Source organism: Diabrotica virgifera, chromosome 3 (assembly GCF_917563875.1).
Source record: "Diabrotica virgifera virgifera chromosome 3, PGI_DIABVI_V3a".
NCBI classification, from domain to species: Eukaryota; Metazoa; Arthropoda; class Insecta; order Coleoptera; family Chrysomelidae; genus Diabrotica; species Diabrotica virgifera.
The window spans coordinates 18,866,173-18,883,718 of NC_065445.1; the positions used below are offsets into that span (position 1 = coordinate 18,866,173).

General features: G+C 36.6%; 1 protein-coding gene across 1 annotated transcript in view; it reads left to right on the forward strand.

The window, feature by feature from the left end:
• Positions 1-17,546, forward strand: part of LOC114328487 (harmonin) — a 286,928-nt gene that overhangs the window by 175,596 nt on the left and 93,786 nt on the right. The window contains exon 5 of the mRNA XM_028277348.2: positions 10,239-10,379. Coding sequence (XP_028133149.1) covers positions 10,239-10,379 — 141 coding nt within the window. The remainder of the gene's footprint in view (positions 1-10,238; positions 10,380-17,546) is intronic.

Sequence of the window (17,546 nt, forward strand, 5' to 3'; positions counted from 1 at the left end):
TGTTCAAACTCCATATTTTCAGTTTTATCCAAAATATTTTTAAACTGCTCTCGTTTTTTAATTATCGTATTAATAAAATCATCAATTTGTCTTATACAAAATGCAATGTCATTTGACTTCATCTGTAAAATGTCAAATAAAAGATCAGTAAAAGGAAAAATCTCTGCAAAAAATTTAAATTGAAATATTTTTAAGTGAATGTATGTACCTAAGCACCCCTTAGCAGCAGTATCAGTCGGAGCATCCCACTTTTGGAAGTCGTTATGACGATCGCTTCCAGGGTACCAAAATTCGCGCGACTAGTGGCGGCGGTCATTGAACCCTGACCAATTTTTAAACGGGACAACTGCATGACAAGCGCCGATTTTGAGATGCGCTTCTCTCAGGAGTGGACCGAATAGTTGAATTGTGTGAATATTGAGTTCGTTCGTAAGCGATTAATTTTTAATATTTTTCAATGCTTATTGCCTAGGTAATATGTAGATTACTTGGATTAGGGAACAATTTTTGATTATTAAATATTAATTAATAATATATTTTCTTATATCGAAGTATAGGGAAGCGGTGCTTCCCCCGCTTCCATGGACCGCACGCCTCTGTTACCTACTAAGTAGGTATAGCAAAAAGACTTATTCGAGAAAGCTCTAAAATGGAACAGAAAGGTAATAGGTTTGTTCTAGCATCAGTTTCAAACGATTTGAAACCATCAGCGAATAGTGGACCAGCGCGAGTAGAGGGGATAGCACTGGTGACTGTATTATGTTTTCTCACTGACCAATTGTTTGTTGACGGTTTCTGACTAGTTTGACTGTTTGCTAGAACAAACCTAATATTAGTAAATCCAAGTACATGGAAATCTCGAGAAAAAAGGAATAAGTACCAAGGGCTCCTTCAACTTAGAAGTGGAGAATAGTTCAGTTGTAGAATTCGAGAAGGTGGACGAATATATTTACTTAGGTAATCTTATTGACGAGACATGTAAGGAAGAAATTGAAATTAACCTGCGACTGACCAAAAGCAACATATATGCTAGAGCCATAAACATAATAGGTAATTGAGGCCAAAGATACATCTCTTAATAAAAATTAAGTGTGCACAACTATAATTAGACCCACAATGCTATACGCTGCCGAGACGTGGACTATAAACAAATCCATACAGAACAGATTGGAAGCAATCTGTTCTGTATGGTTATGGTTCTGTATATAAAGAAAGAAAGTTACTTCGCAGAACGTTTTGAAAAAAGTAGTAGAGGGAGAATGGAGAAGACGAACTAATGTATCTTCTTCTTCTTCTTGTAATAGGACTATGTCCTGTTTATTCTGTTACAGTCTTTGCTGCGATCCGGAGCTCCAACTCTCGTACCATCGTTTTTTGGGTCTTCCTATGGGTCGCTTGGTGTTGGGCTTCTGTGTTTTCGCCCAATGCGCCATACGTTCAGGGTCCATCCGATCTACGTGGTCTCTCCACATGCGTCGTCGCGCTCTTGTCCATCTCACTACGTCTTGAACGCCTAGCTCTCTCAATGTGTCTTCGTTTCGTATTCTATCTCTGAGTGTGATACCTCTTAGGGATCTTAGGGTTTTGATCTCTGTTGTTCTCATTATTTGTTTGGTCTTTGTTGTCTCGGCCCTTGTCTCAGCTGCGTATGTCAGTACGGGTCTAACATATGTCTTATAAATGCGGACTTGGCTTTCGGTGCTCATATATTTATTCCGTCAGATTATATCCCTCAGGAAACCAGATATTCTCGCTGCTTTCATTGCCTGCTGTTTTGATTCTTGCCACAGATGCCTGTCGCTAGATATTTCCACACCTAAGTATCTGCAATCCATTACCTGTTCGATTATATGGTCGTCCACTACTAATTTACACCTAATTGGGTTCCTGGATATTACCATCGATTGGGTTTTCTCTTTGGATAGTGTCAGGTTATACTTTTCGGCGGTTATTTTGAATTTTTGTAATAGGCGTTGTAAGTCATCTTCGTTTTCGGCTATTAAGATTGCATCATCTGCGTAGCAAAGTATTCTCATGGATCGGTTACCCATTTTGTATCCCTGATTCATTATGTTAACACTACCTATAACTTCATCCATTATTAAATTAAATAGGCATGGACTGAGGCTGTCCCCTTGTCTAATGCCTGCATTGATTTTGATTTCTTCCGTGAGCCCGTGTGTGGTTTTAATTCGTGTTTTGTTGGATCTATTGAGCTCTTTGATTATGTTTCTATACCTCTGACCTATGTTTTTCTTTTCAAGGATAGTGAGCACGTCCTTTAATCGTACTCTGTCGAATGCTTGTTTCAGATCTACAAAGCATGTGAACATGGGCTTGTCGAATTCTATTGATTTCTCAACTAATTGTCGCATTATGAAAATAGCGTCTATTGTAGATCTGTTTGGGCGAAAACCCTGTTGTTCTTCCGATACACCGGCTTTCTTATATATTTTTTGGGATAGAATTTTTGTCAATAGTTTTGATGTAGAATTGAGTAGTGTAATTCCTCGGTAGTTCGTAGGATCTTTCTTTACGCCTTTCTTGTAGATGGGTATTGTTATATTCTCTCTCCATTCCTCTGGTACTGTCATGTTGTTTACAATTTTTTGGAATAATGTTGTTATCTCTTCTATTATTTTTGTACCTCCGTATTTAATTAATTCATTTGGTATATTATCCGGACCTGGTGATTTTCTATTTTTTGATCTTTTGATTGCTTCGTTTACTTCTTCTTGGGTGATGTTGTCATTCTCTGTTTCTTCTTGGTGAATGTTTTGTAGGTCATTTCTTTGTACTTCATTATTATCGTTGTTATCGTCTTTGTATAGATTCTCGAAATGAGTTACCCATTCTTCTGGTTTTATTGCGTTAATTTGTAATTCTTCGGTAACCGGCTTCTTCCTGTTCCTCAACATGTTCCATACCTTCCTTTGACCTCCTCGTAAATCATGTTCCATGTCATTTGAGAATTTTTCCCAATATATTTGTTTTAGATCTTTGATTCTGTTAGTTGTTCTATTTCTTTCTGATTTATATCTTTGATACTCTTCTAACTAATGAACTAATGTATAAATGTACCAATTGTATGCTAACCATCCAATAACAAAAGTAGTGAAAAAAACGTAGACTAGAATGTCTCGGACAACTAGAAACAATGCTAGGTAATAGACAAGTCAACAATATTGGTTGGAGAGTTCCTGAGGAAATATAAAAGAGAGGAAGACCAAAAAGAAGTGGAGAGATGTAGTGATGGAAAATGTCAGAATCAGATATTGGATGCTGTCAGCTAAGAACAGAATACGATGGAAATTATCGATCCAGCAATGAAACTAAAAGGCCTGTAAATCATATACATACATAAATAAGTATAAACAATTTGCAAAGAAGGAATTGTAGGTAAAGCGCTTGTTGGAAAGCGCTTGAACAGTTCGATGTTGGAGTAGAACTAATTGAGACAGTAAAATCTATGTACTGGAAGAGTTGGAACATTGTGCGAGCTTTAAACTGTGAATCAAACAAATTTGCTACTACACAAGGAGTAAGGCAAGGTAGAGTTTTGAGCCCACTGCTATTCATTATATATATAAATAAAGTAATAGAAAAATGCAGTAGAGAGTTCCGAAAATTGGATTTAGGTTACCATCGTTTAAAAAGTATAACTCTGAGTGAATGTGAATTTGCAAATGACATTGCATTGATAGCAAGCTCAGAGAAATCTTTACAAAACAACCTAAATATATGGACGAGAGAACTTGCCGACAAAGGAATGAAAATAAATTTAGCAAAGACCAAAACTCTACTTATATCCAAGACACCGAGAGAAATACATATAAACCTAGATGGAAATTTAGTAGAACAAGTGGAGGAATTTGAATATTTAGGAACTATAATAGATGGAAGAGGAAAAATGCAAAAAGAGCTGAACAACAGAAGTGCTAAAACATCACGGCTATATCACTCCCTGAATTCAGGTTTCATTAGAAAAAGAGAAATTAGCAAGAAGACAAAAGTGTCAGTATATAAGACAATATACCTCCCTATTTTGCTCTTTGGAAGTGAAACATGGACGCTAACTGAACGGGAGAAGAACAAGATACAATCTTCCGAAATTAAGTATTTACGAAGAGTAGAAGGAGTTACGCTAATGGACAAGGTAAAAAATGAAACGATAAGAAACAATCTAGATGTTGAGAGTGCCAACAAAGCAATAGAAAGATCACGATTAAGATGGTTTGGTCACTTTAATAGGTTAAATCCACATAGGCAAGTCAAGGTAGTTTGGGAAGCAAAGGGAAATGGTACAAGGAGAAGAGGAAGACCGTGTCAACAATGGAACGATGCTGTGGGAAAATCACTACAAAGCAGAAACCTCACATGGGAGTAAGCCAAGAGAAGGACATCCAACAGAAAATTTTGGAGAGATATGATTAGGAAGTAAAAGCAGATTTCTCGACACCTCACGGTAGAAGAAAACCGGATTATATACATGGATTTACGTATATATACATAAATATGTATAAACAATTTGCAAAGAACGAATTGTAGGTAGGTTTTAGTTGCAATCGCATTTGCAACGGTTTCAGTCCTTACTATTTTTGTCAAAAAGTTGAAAATGGCGAAGATATTGAGTAAAAACGGTTCTCATTTAAAATTCAAGATGGCGTTTAATGCAGCGGCGGAATTCAGTTGCGATTTTAAAAAGACTCCTCTCAGAGAAAGAAATCAATAAACTACTAGTATGGAAACGTAAAATCCTACGAGTTATATATGGTCCTTGCAGGGACATTGTGACAAATGAATGGAGGAGCAGACACAACAATGAATTAGAGACTCTCTTCGGGCAGGGAAACATCGAGAGATATAGTATTTTTACTACAAAAACGTTATTACGTAGGTCAAAATTTTTGACGTAAGAGAACTGTCAAAACATTAGAATGTGACTTTTCATATTGCCGTGTTTATAATAAACATAGCAATAATGAAAAGTCACATTCTAATGTTTTGACAGTTCTCTTACGTCAAAAATTTTGACCTACGTAATAACGTTTTTGTAGTAAAAATACTATACATAAAAGCCAATAGACTAAGATGGGCAGGAAATCTGTTTTGGGAAAGACGAGTCAGAGATCTTCTTCTTCTTAAAGTGCCTATCCGTTCCGGATGTTGGCGATCATCATGGCTATCTTGACTTTGTTTACCGCAGCGCGGAACAGTCCAGTGGTAGTGGTGTTATACCACTTTCGTAAATTTTGAAGCCAGGAAATGCGTCTTCTTCCCGGTCCTCTTTTACCATTTACTTTCCCTTGGAGAATCAGTTGGAGAAGGCCGTAACGTTCTAGATTTCTCATTACATGTCCTAGATATTCTAATTTTTTTGTTTTGATGGTTATGAGAATTTCACACTCTTTCCCCCTTCTACGCAGGACTTCCACATTAGTAATTCGGTCAACCCAGGATATACGTAAGATACGCCTATAACATCACATTTCGAAAGCTTCGAGCCGATTCATAGATGCAACAGTTAGTGTCCACGCTTCCATTCCGTAGAGCAGAACTGTGAATATGTAGCATTTCAACAGACGGTATTTTGTTTTTAATGATATGTCTCGACTGTTGAAAATGGGTCTCATTCTAACGTATGATGCTTTCGCTTTTATTATTCGCTGTTTAATTTCTGTTGAGTGGTCCCATTGGCTATTTAAATTCGTACCCAGATATGTGCATTGCTCAACTCTTTCGATATTCTGTTAAGAGCTATGTTAAGAGCTTCTTTATGGTAAGAGCTAGTCCATATCTGTTACTGACTTCTGTTATACGATTTGTTAATATCTGTAAATATGTGTAAATATCTGTTAATATCTGTAAATCATTAAGATTATCGGCAAAAACTATGGTGTCATCTGCATATCTAATGTTATTCAACCATTCACCATTTATTATTACTCCTTTCGCACAACCGTCTAAAGCTTCCTTAAATACACAAACCCATTCAGAGTAAATATTGAATAGTAGTGGAGATAAAATACAGCCCTGTCATACTCCTCGTTCTATTGCAATTTTATCAGTTAACTGGTCTTCTATTTTGATTTTGGCCGTTTGATTGTAATAAATGTTTTTGATAATTCTTAGATCTTTGTTGTCAATTCCAATTTCTTGCATTAGAGTTAATAATTTGTCATGTTTTACTCTGTAAAGTGTACGAGATAACCTGGAGAATATGGAAGTGAGACCATGGTTGATAGTAGCACAGGACCGGAACCAATGGAAGACAATAGTAAACGCGGCAAAGACTCACGAAGAGTTGTAAAAGCCAAAGAAGAAGAAGAGGTTAAAATAATAAAATTTGAGGAAACTCGCCATGCAAGGTTACGCCGTTTTTCCATTTAACACGACTGTACTAGTGTAATACATTTTTGTTAAGCAACAAACGAATGTTATCACCTTGTTGTAACACGATTGCATAAACAACCCGCCCATGATTACTTGAACGGAACAAGTCTAATAGCAAAGAGAGCAAAATCGTGAAGAGCACGATTAAAGTATTAACGCAATTGCATGCGAACTGGTAAGATCGAGATTCATCAGGAATGCTATTAGCACTAGGTTCAACATTATCAGCTAATCTGCATATTACCTACCATAATAATTGAAAACGATTGATACGAGGTCAAGAAAAACTAGTTCTTTCTTTTCGATTCAAGATGCGAATGGAGATTCTTTTGTTTTAAAAAATAGTCGTGGGTTTTAAAGGAGTCACTTCTTTAATTAAAAGATAGGAATCGACTTAAAATAAATGCTTAGGTTCATTTGTGTGTGTGTTTGGCATCAGACAAAGTCTATTTGCCACAGACTATAACGTAAGAAAGATCAAATGTCTACTTTCGTCCTAGTCACAGAATTAACTAATATGTCTTACAGGCCCGGCCCTAGGGATTTTGCCGCCCTGGGCATGATCGGCGACCGCCGTCCCCCCTGGTATACCCAAAAACTCAAAAATTTCACCATGGATCTTAATTTGCTGAAATCTATCACTTAATTTAATGCATTAACGGTTGTGTTTATAATTTTTAAATAGAAGTCAACTTTATATCGTGTTTCTGGATTTAGGTCCATACTTTCATCTTCAGCCTCATGGCCAAATTGTCTTTTCACTTTCCTCTTTCTGGATATTACTGTGCCTTCTTTTCGGGTTCTCAATTTCTAACTTTGATGAGCTCTCTTGCGTCTGTCAAATAGCCCTGGAATTTTAAATTACTTCTGAGAGACTTAAAATTAATTTCCGATTTTTCTAATAAACTGATAGCTTGCTACGCTCCCATATCAATACTCTACATACGCTACTACGTTTATGTGAAGTAAAAGGTCATGCATATTACCACAGAGCAAAGAAAACTAAATTCACGGATTTGATGTGCCAAACAGCTTGCCTCATGAGCAACTATTTTATCGTTGTTTTTATTCACAGTGATTTCTACAAGAGTATCGTAAATTTCTTCAATTTGGTATCTAATGGGAGTAATTGCATCAATTATTCTACTTTCCCATCTAGTTTCGTACAAAGGTTTCAATGTTAGAAAACTAAATTCACGGATTTGATGTGCCAAACAGCTTGCCTCATGAGCAACTATTTTATCGTTGTTTTTATTCACAGTGATTTCTACAAGAGTATCGTAAATTTCTTCAATTTGGTATCTAATGGGAGTAATTGCATCAATTATTCTACTTTCCCATCTAGTTTCGTACAAAGGTTTCAATGTTAGGCTAGAAATATGATTTTTCAGCATAGTCCAACGATGAATAGATGCTAGAAAAAGTTGTTTTTTCACTAAGGAAAAGAAAGAAACTGCAAACTGTGAGGCTTTAGCAGCATCGTTCACGACTAAATTAAGAGAATGGCGAGAACATGGGACAAAAATGCTCTAGGGTTCATTTTCGAAATTCTGTCTTGAACTCCCAAGTTCTTTTCTTCCATGTTTGCCCCATTATCATACCCTTGTCCTCTCATATCTTCCAAAGGTATTCCCAGTTCAATATGGGACTCTGTAACTCTCAAGCCAGTGGTTTCCACTACAGGCACAAATCCAAAGAAACTGTTCTTCAATTTTAACACTTTGTTAACAAGAACCTAAATCGACAAACTGTACAACAATAATGGTCATCTATTCCACCCCAGCAATATCAGATATACAATCTAAAATTATGCTACAATACTTTGCTGATTTCAAAAAGTTTAAAATTTCATTTTTTATTTGGTCATGGAGGAGCTGAATAATTTCGTTTTGAATACGTTTTCCCAAGTAGTGACGCTGCTTGTTACTCCCATTAGTTATTCTCCTAATGTGCTCTTGTAAAACAGAATCAAAATTTTTAAAGAGCTCCTCATAAAGCTCAAAAGAATTACCATTGTTTTGATGAAAATGTTTACCAGAATCGCCTCTCAGTGGAAGACACTGTTGTGCTAAGAACTGTATTATTGATATAAGTCTTTGTATTACAGTTTTCCAATGACCAGTTTCTGAATTGAGAACTTTTTGAATTTCAGTGAATTTAGTTTAGTTCTGATCCTACTATTCTTATGCGATGAAGAAGAAGGCGGTGTTGTCTATTTTCCGTTGAATGAACCTTGCAATAATTGTTATTGTTTCACTTACTTAATTGTCGTTTTTACAGTTGCATTTTGCCGCTCTTGTTCATAATATTGATGTTTTATATTAAAAACATAAATTATTATTTCTTCAATTTCAAAAATTGGCTATCCTCTAAAATTTGCCGCCTCTGAATTTGCCGCCCTGTATGTTTGTATTTAAAATTTTAAATTTACCCCCACCCCTCTCCGTGGGGGCCATGTTTAGTACCATTCGATATATTTTTAACAAATTTGAAGACGTATTTTTTATTTTTTTGATCTGACGTGCATTTCGCGAAATGTTCGCTTTTTTTTTGTAAAACTTTTTGACTCACCCATTTCCTTACGCTCCGCTCAAATAGTCAGATTTGTTAAATATACACTGTTTTGCATGTACCTAACTTACCTTATCTTAATCTAACAATTTTGAGTATTTTTAAGGATAGATTTTTTTCGGGCCCCCCTTAACGAACTTTCCTCTGTTAAGAGCCAATATATGGTAGAGGTACATCTGAAGGGTACCAGGTTTCTCCCAATATGATAATCTGACGCGCTCGAGTAACTGCAAAAATTCCCGCTTGGGCTCCCCTACCACAATTCTCACATACGCATGCCAAACATGGACCTTGACCAAAGCAAACATGGATAAAATAATGAAGACACAAAGAGCCATGGAGAGAGCATTGTTAGGAGTAAAATTAAAAGACAAAAAGCAAAACAACTGGAAAATGACAAACAACTTAAAATGATAATACACATCCACAGAGATTTCGTACAGTGCTTACAGAAGAAGTTGTTGCTGCTATAGAGCGTAGCATAAAAGAAGATCCAAATCATTATATTCGCCATCTTGCACAGTAGTAGGATATGTGTCCATCTACTTTAAGAAAGATTTTAGAAAAAGATCTTGGTTTTCGTGCTTAAAAAATTCAACTCGTGCAAGAATTGAGGCTACACGATTACCTAGTAAGGCGTAGATTCGGTGAATGAGCCCAAAACGAGATTGCCGTCGATCCCTGTTTTCATAAGCGAATTTTGTTTATTGACGAAGCTCACTTTTGGTTTAATTGCTACGTCAGCAAACAAAACTGCCGTATTTGGAGTGAAGATAATCCTCAACTGTATGTTGAGACACCATTATATCCAGCAACACTGACTACTTGGTGTGCTTTATCGGCTGGTGGAATCATTGGTTCGCACTTCTTTAAACATGATGCTGACCAGAACGTTACAGTCAATGGTGACCACTATAATAAAGCTATGGTTACTGGCTTTTTCATTCCTCAATAGAGCAACCATGATATGCAGGAGCTGTAGTTTCAACCAGACAGAGCTCGTGCCACAATTGATTTTTTGAAGAGAACTTTTGGTGGGTAACCGCTTAGTTTTGGACCCGTGAATTGGCCTCCAAGATCGTGAGATTTAACACCGCTAGACTATTTTCTGTGGGAATGTGTGAAGTAGCTAGTCTACGCCGATAATCCTGAAACTTATGAAACTAGTAACTACTAAAAATATAATTTGTTAAGGATATTACTCTATTACTGAAACGTTATTTTAAATTATTTCTCAAATATCTTTTACTAATAAACAGTTTTGGTTGTTTTAGCAAGAAGACGGACATTTTAAGTTGGCAAATCATCACAGATACTAACTCATGTTCTTCAAGGTCGTCACCACAGTTTATTGAGAAGAATAGAGATGTTCGGATACAAATTATGGTAGCTCCTAGATCAAAATTAGGTTGTGGGTAAGTATGAAATTCTTAGAAAAACTATTGAACTTTTTTATTTTAAATGTAATTAATATGCTATTGTCCTTTTCATGATCATTTTTCAGTGCGTAACAAATGATAGGAAAAAGGATAAGTCCGTGATAATACACATTTATGACATTTATTCTAACATGACATTTTAGTTAAATCTGACAGTTGTCACATTTTATTTTCAATTTGGAATAGAAACAAATCAAATGTGTTTCTTGCATTTATAAAATGGTATTTTCATTGATTTGTATAGTCTTATAAATTATACAGATTATATTTGTAATATTATTACCTAATAAAAAAAAATATTTTTTTATTATGGCGCCATCTATCGACAACTAGAATAACCACAGAACTAGAATAATTACCAAAGTAATCACCGACGTGCCTTTTTTCTGTCACATACAATTTAATGCGTTAGAAAGAAATCGAAAAACTGTGACGCACTGAAAGATGATCATGAGAAAAAGAATACACAAATTTATGTGCTATTGGAGCACCAGCACTACAAACCATGACAGCTTGTTATTCGATTTCTTGGTTAAATTCGATTCTTGACGATGAATCTTCATAGTTTAATTCTGTGGCAGTTTTTAAACCATATAATTTCTTCTTTAATAACCTTCTACTTCTTTAAGTGCCGTCTTCCAATCTGAGGTTGGATAGCATCATCACTATCTTTACTCTATCTACCGCTGCTCTGAAAAGTTCTATTGAATTGCATTTAAACCAGTCCCTTAAATTCTTCAACTATGACACACTCCTTCTTCCTATATTCGGTGGCGTAGCTAGAAGTCAGTCAGAGATACGGACTTTCACTAAACACTAAGAAAACCAAATGTATGATGATCTCTAAGAATGAACAGCAATTTGGACGAATCAGTGTGAATGGTCAACAAATAGAAAGAGTAAAAACATACACCTACCTTGGTACGAACGTCAATGAAAATTGGGACCATTCTATAGAAATCAAATGAAGGATAGAGAAAGCAAGATCTGCATTTCAAAAAATGGCAAAGTTGTTCAAATGTCATTTTTTGTCGATACCCATAAAAGTCAGATTACTACGATGTTATATATTTCCTATACTGTTGTACGGAGTTGAGTCGTGGACTCTCACAGACGCCACCTGCAAGAAAATTGAGGCTTTTGAGATGTGGCTTTATCGTCGAATCCTGAAGATATCTTATACCGACCACATTACTAATGAGGGTGTTTGGCTGAGAATTAAAAAAGAAAATGAGCTGTTAATCAAAATAAAAACAGCCAAAATCGAATACCTCGGTCACATCATGAGGAACAGTGAGAGATATGGACTGCTGCAACTGGTCTTGCAGGGAAAAGTAGAGGGAAAGCGAGGACCAGGAAGGCGAAGGATTTCCTGGCTGAAAAATCTACGAACGTGGTTCAACACAACCACTACAAATCTTTTCAGAGCAGTAGTGTGCAAAGTGCAGATTGCCATGATGGTCGCCAACATCCGAAACGGATAGGCACTACAAGAAGAAGCTAGCCCCACAGGGGCCCATATCAAAGTTTGTCGCGGGGCCCTTTTCCAACACTGATATGGCATAGTGCTAAATAAATGATCAACGATCAAAAAGAAGCAAAAACGCTTGTGTTTAGAATAGAATAGAATAGAAATATGCTTTATTGTTATGAAAGTTTTATAATTTTATGGACAAAGCTTACAAAGATTAGGAAAAAAAAACAATAACAAATACAGTTTTTACATAAATAATCAATCGCCAATATTATTACAAAATAAAAGATAATTAAATAAAACAAAATAATACAGGGTGTTTTATTAATAATTGGAAATATTTTAACTGTAGATTACTACTCGGAAAATGCTTCCTAAGGCAGCTGGAGTTCTTTGAAGATGGTGTATTTCAATTAGTTTTTTTAAATACCTCTAAAACACTTCTTTTTAGAAAAACGAAAACTGGTACGTCTATTTATCTTCCAGAGATAAATCGATTTCATAAATTGCGAATTTGGGTAGGGCAACGGTTATTTTATCGCATAACTTTTTTGTCTTTAACTTTTAAGCATTTTTGACACTGGATTATTAAATCGTGAGGTATTCTAATACTAAAAGCTACTCTTACTTTAAGTCGGTAGGATACACCGTTTTCTAGAAAAATCGATTTGAATATGTTTCGTTTTTTGAATTTGAACAAAATTTGAACAAATAAAAAAAAACGGTGTAAGTGTTTTACCGTAGAGGGGGATATTAAATCCACGAACATCAGGCAGTGGCGAAGGAAAGCACCCGACAGGGCAGAATGGAAAAACATTGTTAAGTAGGCCAAGACTCACAAAGGGTTGTAGCGTCATTAGAAGAAGACGAAGAAGGTACTTTACGGACTTAAAAAGAAAGTAACTTTTAGTTAGTTTTAGAATACCTCATAATTTAATAATCTAGTGTCAAAAAGGCTTAAAAATTAAAGACACAAAGTTATGCGATAAAATAACCACTGCCCCACCCAAAACGGACGTCTATGACTACATGACTGGTACTAGAAATTCGCAATTTATGGAGTCGATTTATCTCTGGAAGATAAATAGGCGTTTCTCTAAATAGAAGCGTTGTGGAGGTATTTAAAAAAACGAATTACAAGACGCCTTCTTCAAAGAGTTCTAGCTTCTTTAGGAAGTATTTTCGGACTAGGTGATTTAGGTTAAATCTTAATATTTTGAGCCCAGAAATCTACAGTTAAATTATTTCCAATGATTAATGAAACACCCTGTATATTGCAAAATTTAAATAAATTGCAAATATAGATAAACAAAACACCCAAATATAGATAATAATAATAATAAACCTAATAAACTCTAATAAACTAAAGTCGAAAAATAGATTTGAATTGTTGAGAAGAAGTATTTTAAAACAGATTCAGTTTTTTCAAGCCAAGTAAACAAAGAAGCTCTGTAGTTTAACGGCGAGCGACCGGCAAATACATGGATATACCTAAATACAATTTATAGGTAAAGAACAGATTACACGAAAATATACGCAACAATACACAGTGTTTAATGTTTCAAATATTCAAAGATAAAGCGATTACAAATATTGCAATTTGGCATTTTATACATTATATAATAACTCACACACAGCCAACGGTGAATAGACAATAAAAAGTAGCTTGAAAACAAAAAAAGCTCTGTAGTTATAGAAAGGCGAGAGGCAGAAAATAGATAGGTACCTGTACCTATGTACCTACATAAATATAGTTTATATATAGATAAAGGATCCATTTCACGAAAATGTCGATATCCAAACAATATACACTGTTCAAATCGTTTTAATATGTAGTGAAATAATCGTAAAATATTTTGTTCAATTTCTCGAATGGAATTTTGTTTCGACACGCCTGATACAGCGGTAACTACGCCTCTGCCTATACTCCTTCCTCCTTTTATCTTTCCCTATCTGTCTTATCAATCTTAGCATTTCATATGGTGGTTCCCTCATTACGTGTCCCAGATATTGCAACTTTCTTATTTTTATTGTGTTTATTACGTCGTATTCTTTGTCCATTTCTCGCAATACTTCTGTGTTCGTTTTCTTCTGAGTTTATGTTATTCTAAGCATCCTTCTGTAACATCTCATTTCAAATGACTGTAGCTTATTTATATGTTCTTGCTTCAATGTTCCGCTTTTAAGTCCATACTGCAGTATCGAAAACACGTAGCATCTCAGAGCTCATTGGCAGTTTAAACATTTAATTTTAGCTAAAAGCAATGTTTATTTGCCAAATAAACATTTTTTAAATTTTCTGACAGCAATAGAATGTATTTGAGTTAAATAAATTACATACATTCTTCTTTTTACGTCAACTCATTTAATTCTCAAATTATTTTTTTGGCCACCCTGTATACATAATAATAATAATAATAATAATAATAATCTGTGGCGACCGGCAAATACATGGATATACCGTCGGGACGTCGGTGGCAGGGTGTTGAGGAGGCGGGCCCCTGTCATACAATCAGCTACAGCCCAACCACAACCACAAGCGAGCCAAATAACAACAAGAGCTCCACCCGCCGAAGGTGCTGCGCTGGATCATCAGCCGGCGCTCACTCAAGCGGGACGACCGAGGCAGCGCATGAAATGGACTGTGTCCATCAATGAAAGCATTTTGCGCTTCTATTATAAGGTGACAAACCTCGGTCAAGAAACGATCGGCTACAGACAACAGCTGTATGCCGAATTTTGCAGGGAGTACCCAGATATTCAAGTATCGGAGCAAAGAGTATCAGATCAATACCGGGTAATCATAAGAAATAATCTTATCCCAGAGACTAGACGCGATGCCATCAAAAGCGAAGTCGAACGGGAGATTAATAACCAAGAGCTAGTTTTAGATCAAATCCCTAATGAAATCCTTGAGGAGCAGATTCCTGAGATTCCCATACCAGAAACTCAACCTGACAATACACAGCAGGAAAACAACGAGTGGCGCCATAGTCTAGAAAACGAAATGGCTCGTGCCTTACAAGAGTTTAATGGAACAAATCCACTTAGCAGACCACCGCTACCACGAATAAACTCTTGTAAGAAACTAGGTGCGCTGTTACAAATTGTGAACACTGAAGTCCTACCCAATTATGTCGTAGAAGCCCACACATTGGAATATCTGCATATGCTAATCTATTGTGCAGCAACAGCAATTGCCAATGTAATGGGCGTTAAGATCAGAACACGACGGGGTACTAATAACGGAAGGACTGGTAACAGAATTGCACCATGGAAAAAAAGACTTCTCGGAAAAATTGAATTACTGCGTAGGGATATTGGTCAAGTCACAGAATATATAAGAGGTGTAACAAGTAGAAAAGTCATTAAGAGAGCTGAAGAAATAATGCGGAGCACTGCAAGACACTCGAGATACGATCCAGAAAATAACACAGCCCAACAGTGTCTGGATACATTAAAACAAAAACTCTCCGTCTATTCAGGACGATTAAGAAGGTATAAAGTTAGTAACAACCGAAAATGTGACAATGCACTTTTTGAGAACTCTGAGAAGGCGTTTTACCGAAAACTCAATTCCACCGTAGAAAGTGTCGACAAGTCTTACCCAAGCCAAGAAGAAATTCATGAGTTTTGGGGAAATCAACTTTCCACGCCAGCTGCTTTTAACAACAATGCTGGCTGGATAGAAGATACGACGCACAACTGTCACCACTACGTCACTGCTAACTACGAACCATTCACGACTGAAGAAGTCTCAAATGTCATCAAAGAGCTTCATAACTGGAAATCTCCTGGACCAGACGGAGTTCAGAACTTCTGGCTTAAAAAGTTTTGGAGTATTCATGAGTGCTTATCAACGTTAATTAATCATGTTATTTCTAATCCGCAGGAATTACCATCATTTCTAACTCAGGGAACTACTTATTTAATACCCAAGGATCAAAATAACACCCAAGATCCATCCAAGTACCGCCCAATTACTTGTCTTCCAACTTTGTATAAATTGGTCACATCCTGTGTAACCCGGCGTATCTACCAACACTGTGCTCTAAACGATATCATAGAGCCTCAACAGAAAGGATGCGCTAAGGGTTCCATGGGCTGCAAAGAACAGCTTATCATCGATTCAGTCATTTCTAACCAGGCATTCACTAAAAAAAGGAACCTTTTTACTGCTTTTATTGACTATAAAAAGGCCTTTGATTCAGTACCGCATGAATGGCTAATAGATATTTTGAAAATATACAAAGTCGATGATAACATAGTGACCTTTTTAAGGCATATAATGAGAGATTGGAAGACTAAAATTCACCTCCAAATACCTGGTGAAAAAAATATTGAAACCGAAAATATCGCAATCAACCGGGGCCTGTTTCAAGGAGACTCGTTGAGTCCACTGTGGTTCTGTTTAGCTTTGAACCCCCTTTCCCAGCTATTAAACTCCACTGACTCAGGTTTTAGCATTAAAAGCAATAATACTGTAGTAGCGAAGCTCAATCATCTGTTGTATATGGATGATTTGAAAGTAATGGCTTCCACTCGAGAACACCTAGAAGAGATGCTAAAAACTGTAGAAACATTCTCTAATGATATTAGTATGCAGTTCGGTCTAGACAAGTGCCGTGTTTTGAATATAGTCAGAGGAAAGGTACAGCCCGGTGGATTCGATATGCAAAATGGCCAGAACATCCAGGCCATGGGCGATAACGATATGTACAAATATCTTGGAGTAAAGCAGGCGCGGAAAATTGACCATAAGCAAATGAAAACTGAGATAACTACTGAGTTTATAAGAAGGGTAAAACAGCTACTTCGTTCACAGCTTAACAGTAAAAATTTGTTTAAGGCACTGAACACCTACGCTTGTTCCGCGCTTAGCTATTCATTTGGTATTGTTAAGTGGACAAAAACGGATATAGAAAATCTTCAGCGAAAAGTGCGAACACACCTCACAAAGGCACAAAAACACCACCCTAAAAGTGCAGTAGAACGAACGACATTACCCCGGTATTTAGGAGGAAGAGGACTTATGGATATAGGTGAGCAATTAGATAAACAGATTGCTAATTTAAGAACTTATTTTCAGATGCAGGCTGAGACATCTACTCTACACCGCGCAATTTGCGCAGTAGATGACACAACACCGGTCAAATTGAGGGAACCAGAAATGCGCATAAACCACCTTACTAAGGACGAAAAACTGCGCACCTGGATGGGTAAACCTCTGCACGGGCGACATCCCAATGAAGTTAGCCAAGACTATGTCGACAATATAGCGTCGAACTATTGGTTGACATCAGGAAAGATGTTCCCTGAAACGGAGGGTTCGTTACTGGCCATTCAGGATCAGGTTATACCAACCAGAAATTACCTGAAATATATCGTCAAAGACCCTCAGGTTCAAAACGACAGATGCCGATATGGATGTCAAGCCCAAGAAACCATCCAACATATTACAGGGGGCTGCCAGGCATTTGCTGCAACTGAATACAAGGAACGGCATGACGCAGTGGGAAAAATCCTTCATCAAGAGATAGCTAACAAGCTGGGACTTCTCCAAACGGACCATCTCCCATATTATCAATACGTTCCTGAGAGTATGCTTGAGGATGGCAACTACAAGCTATACTGGGACCGCAGTGTGCTCACAGACCAAACAGTGGCAC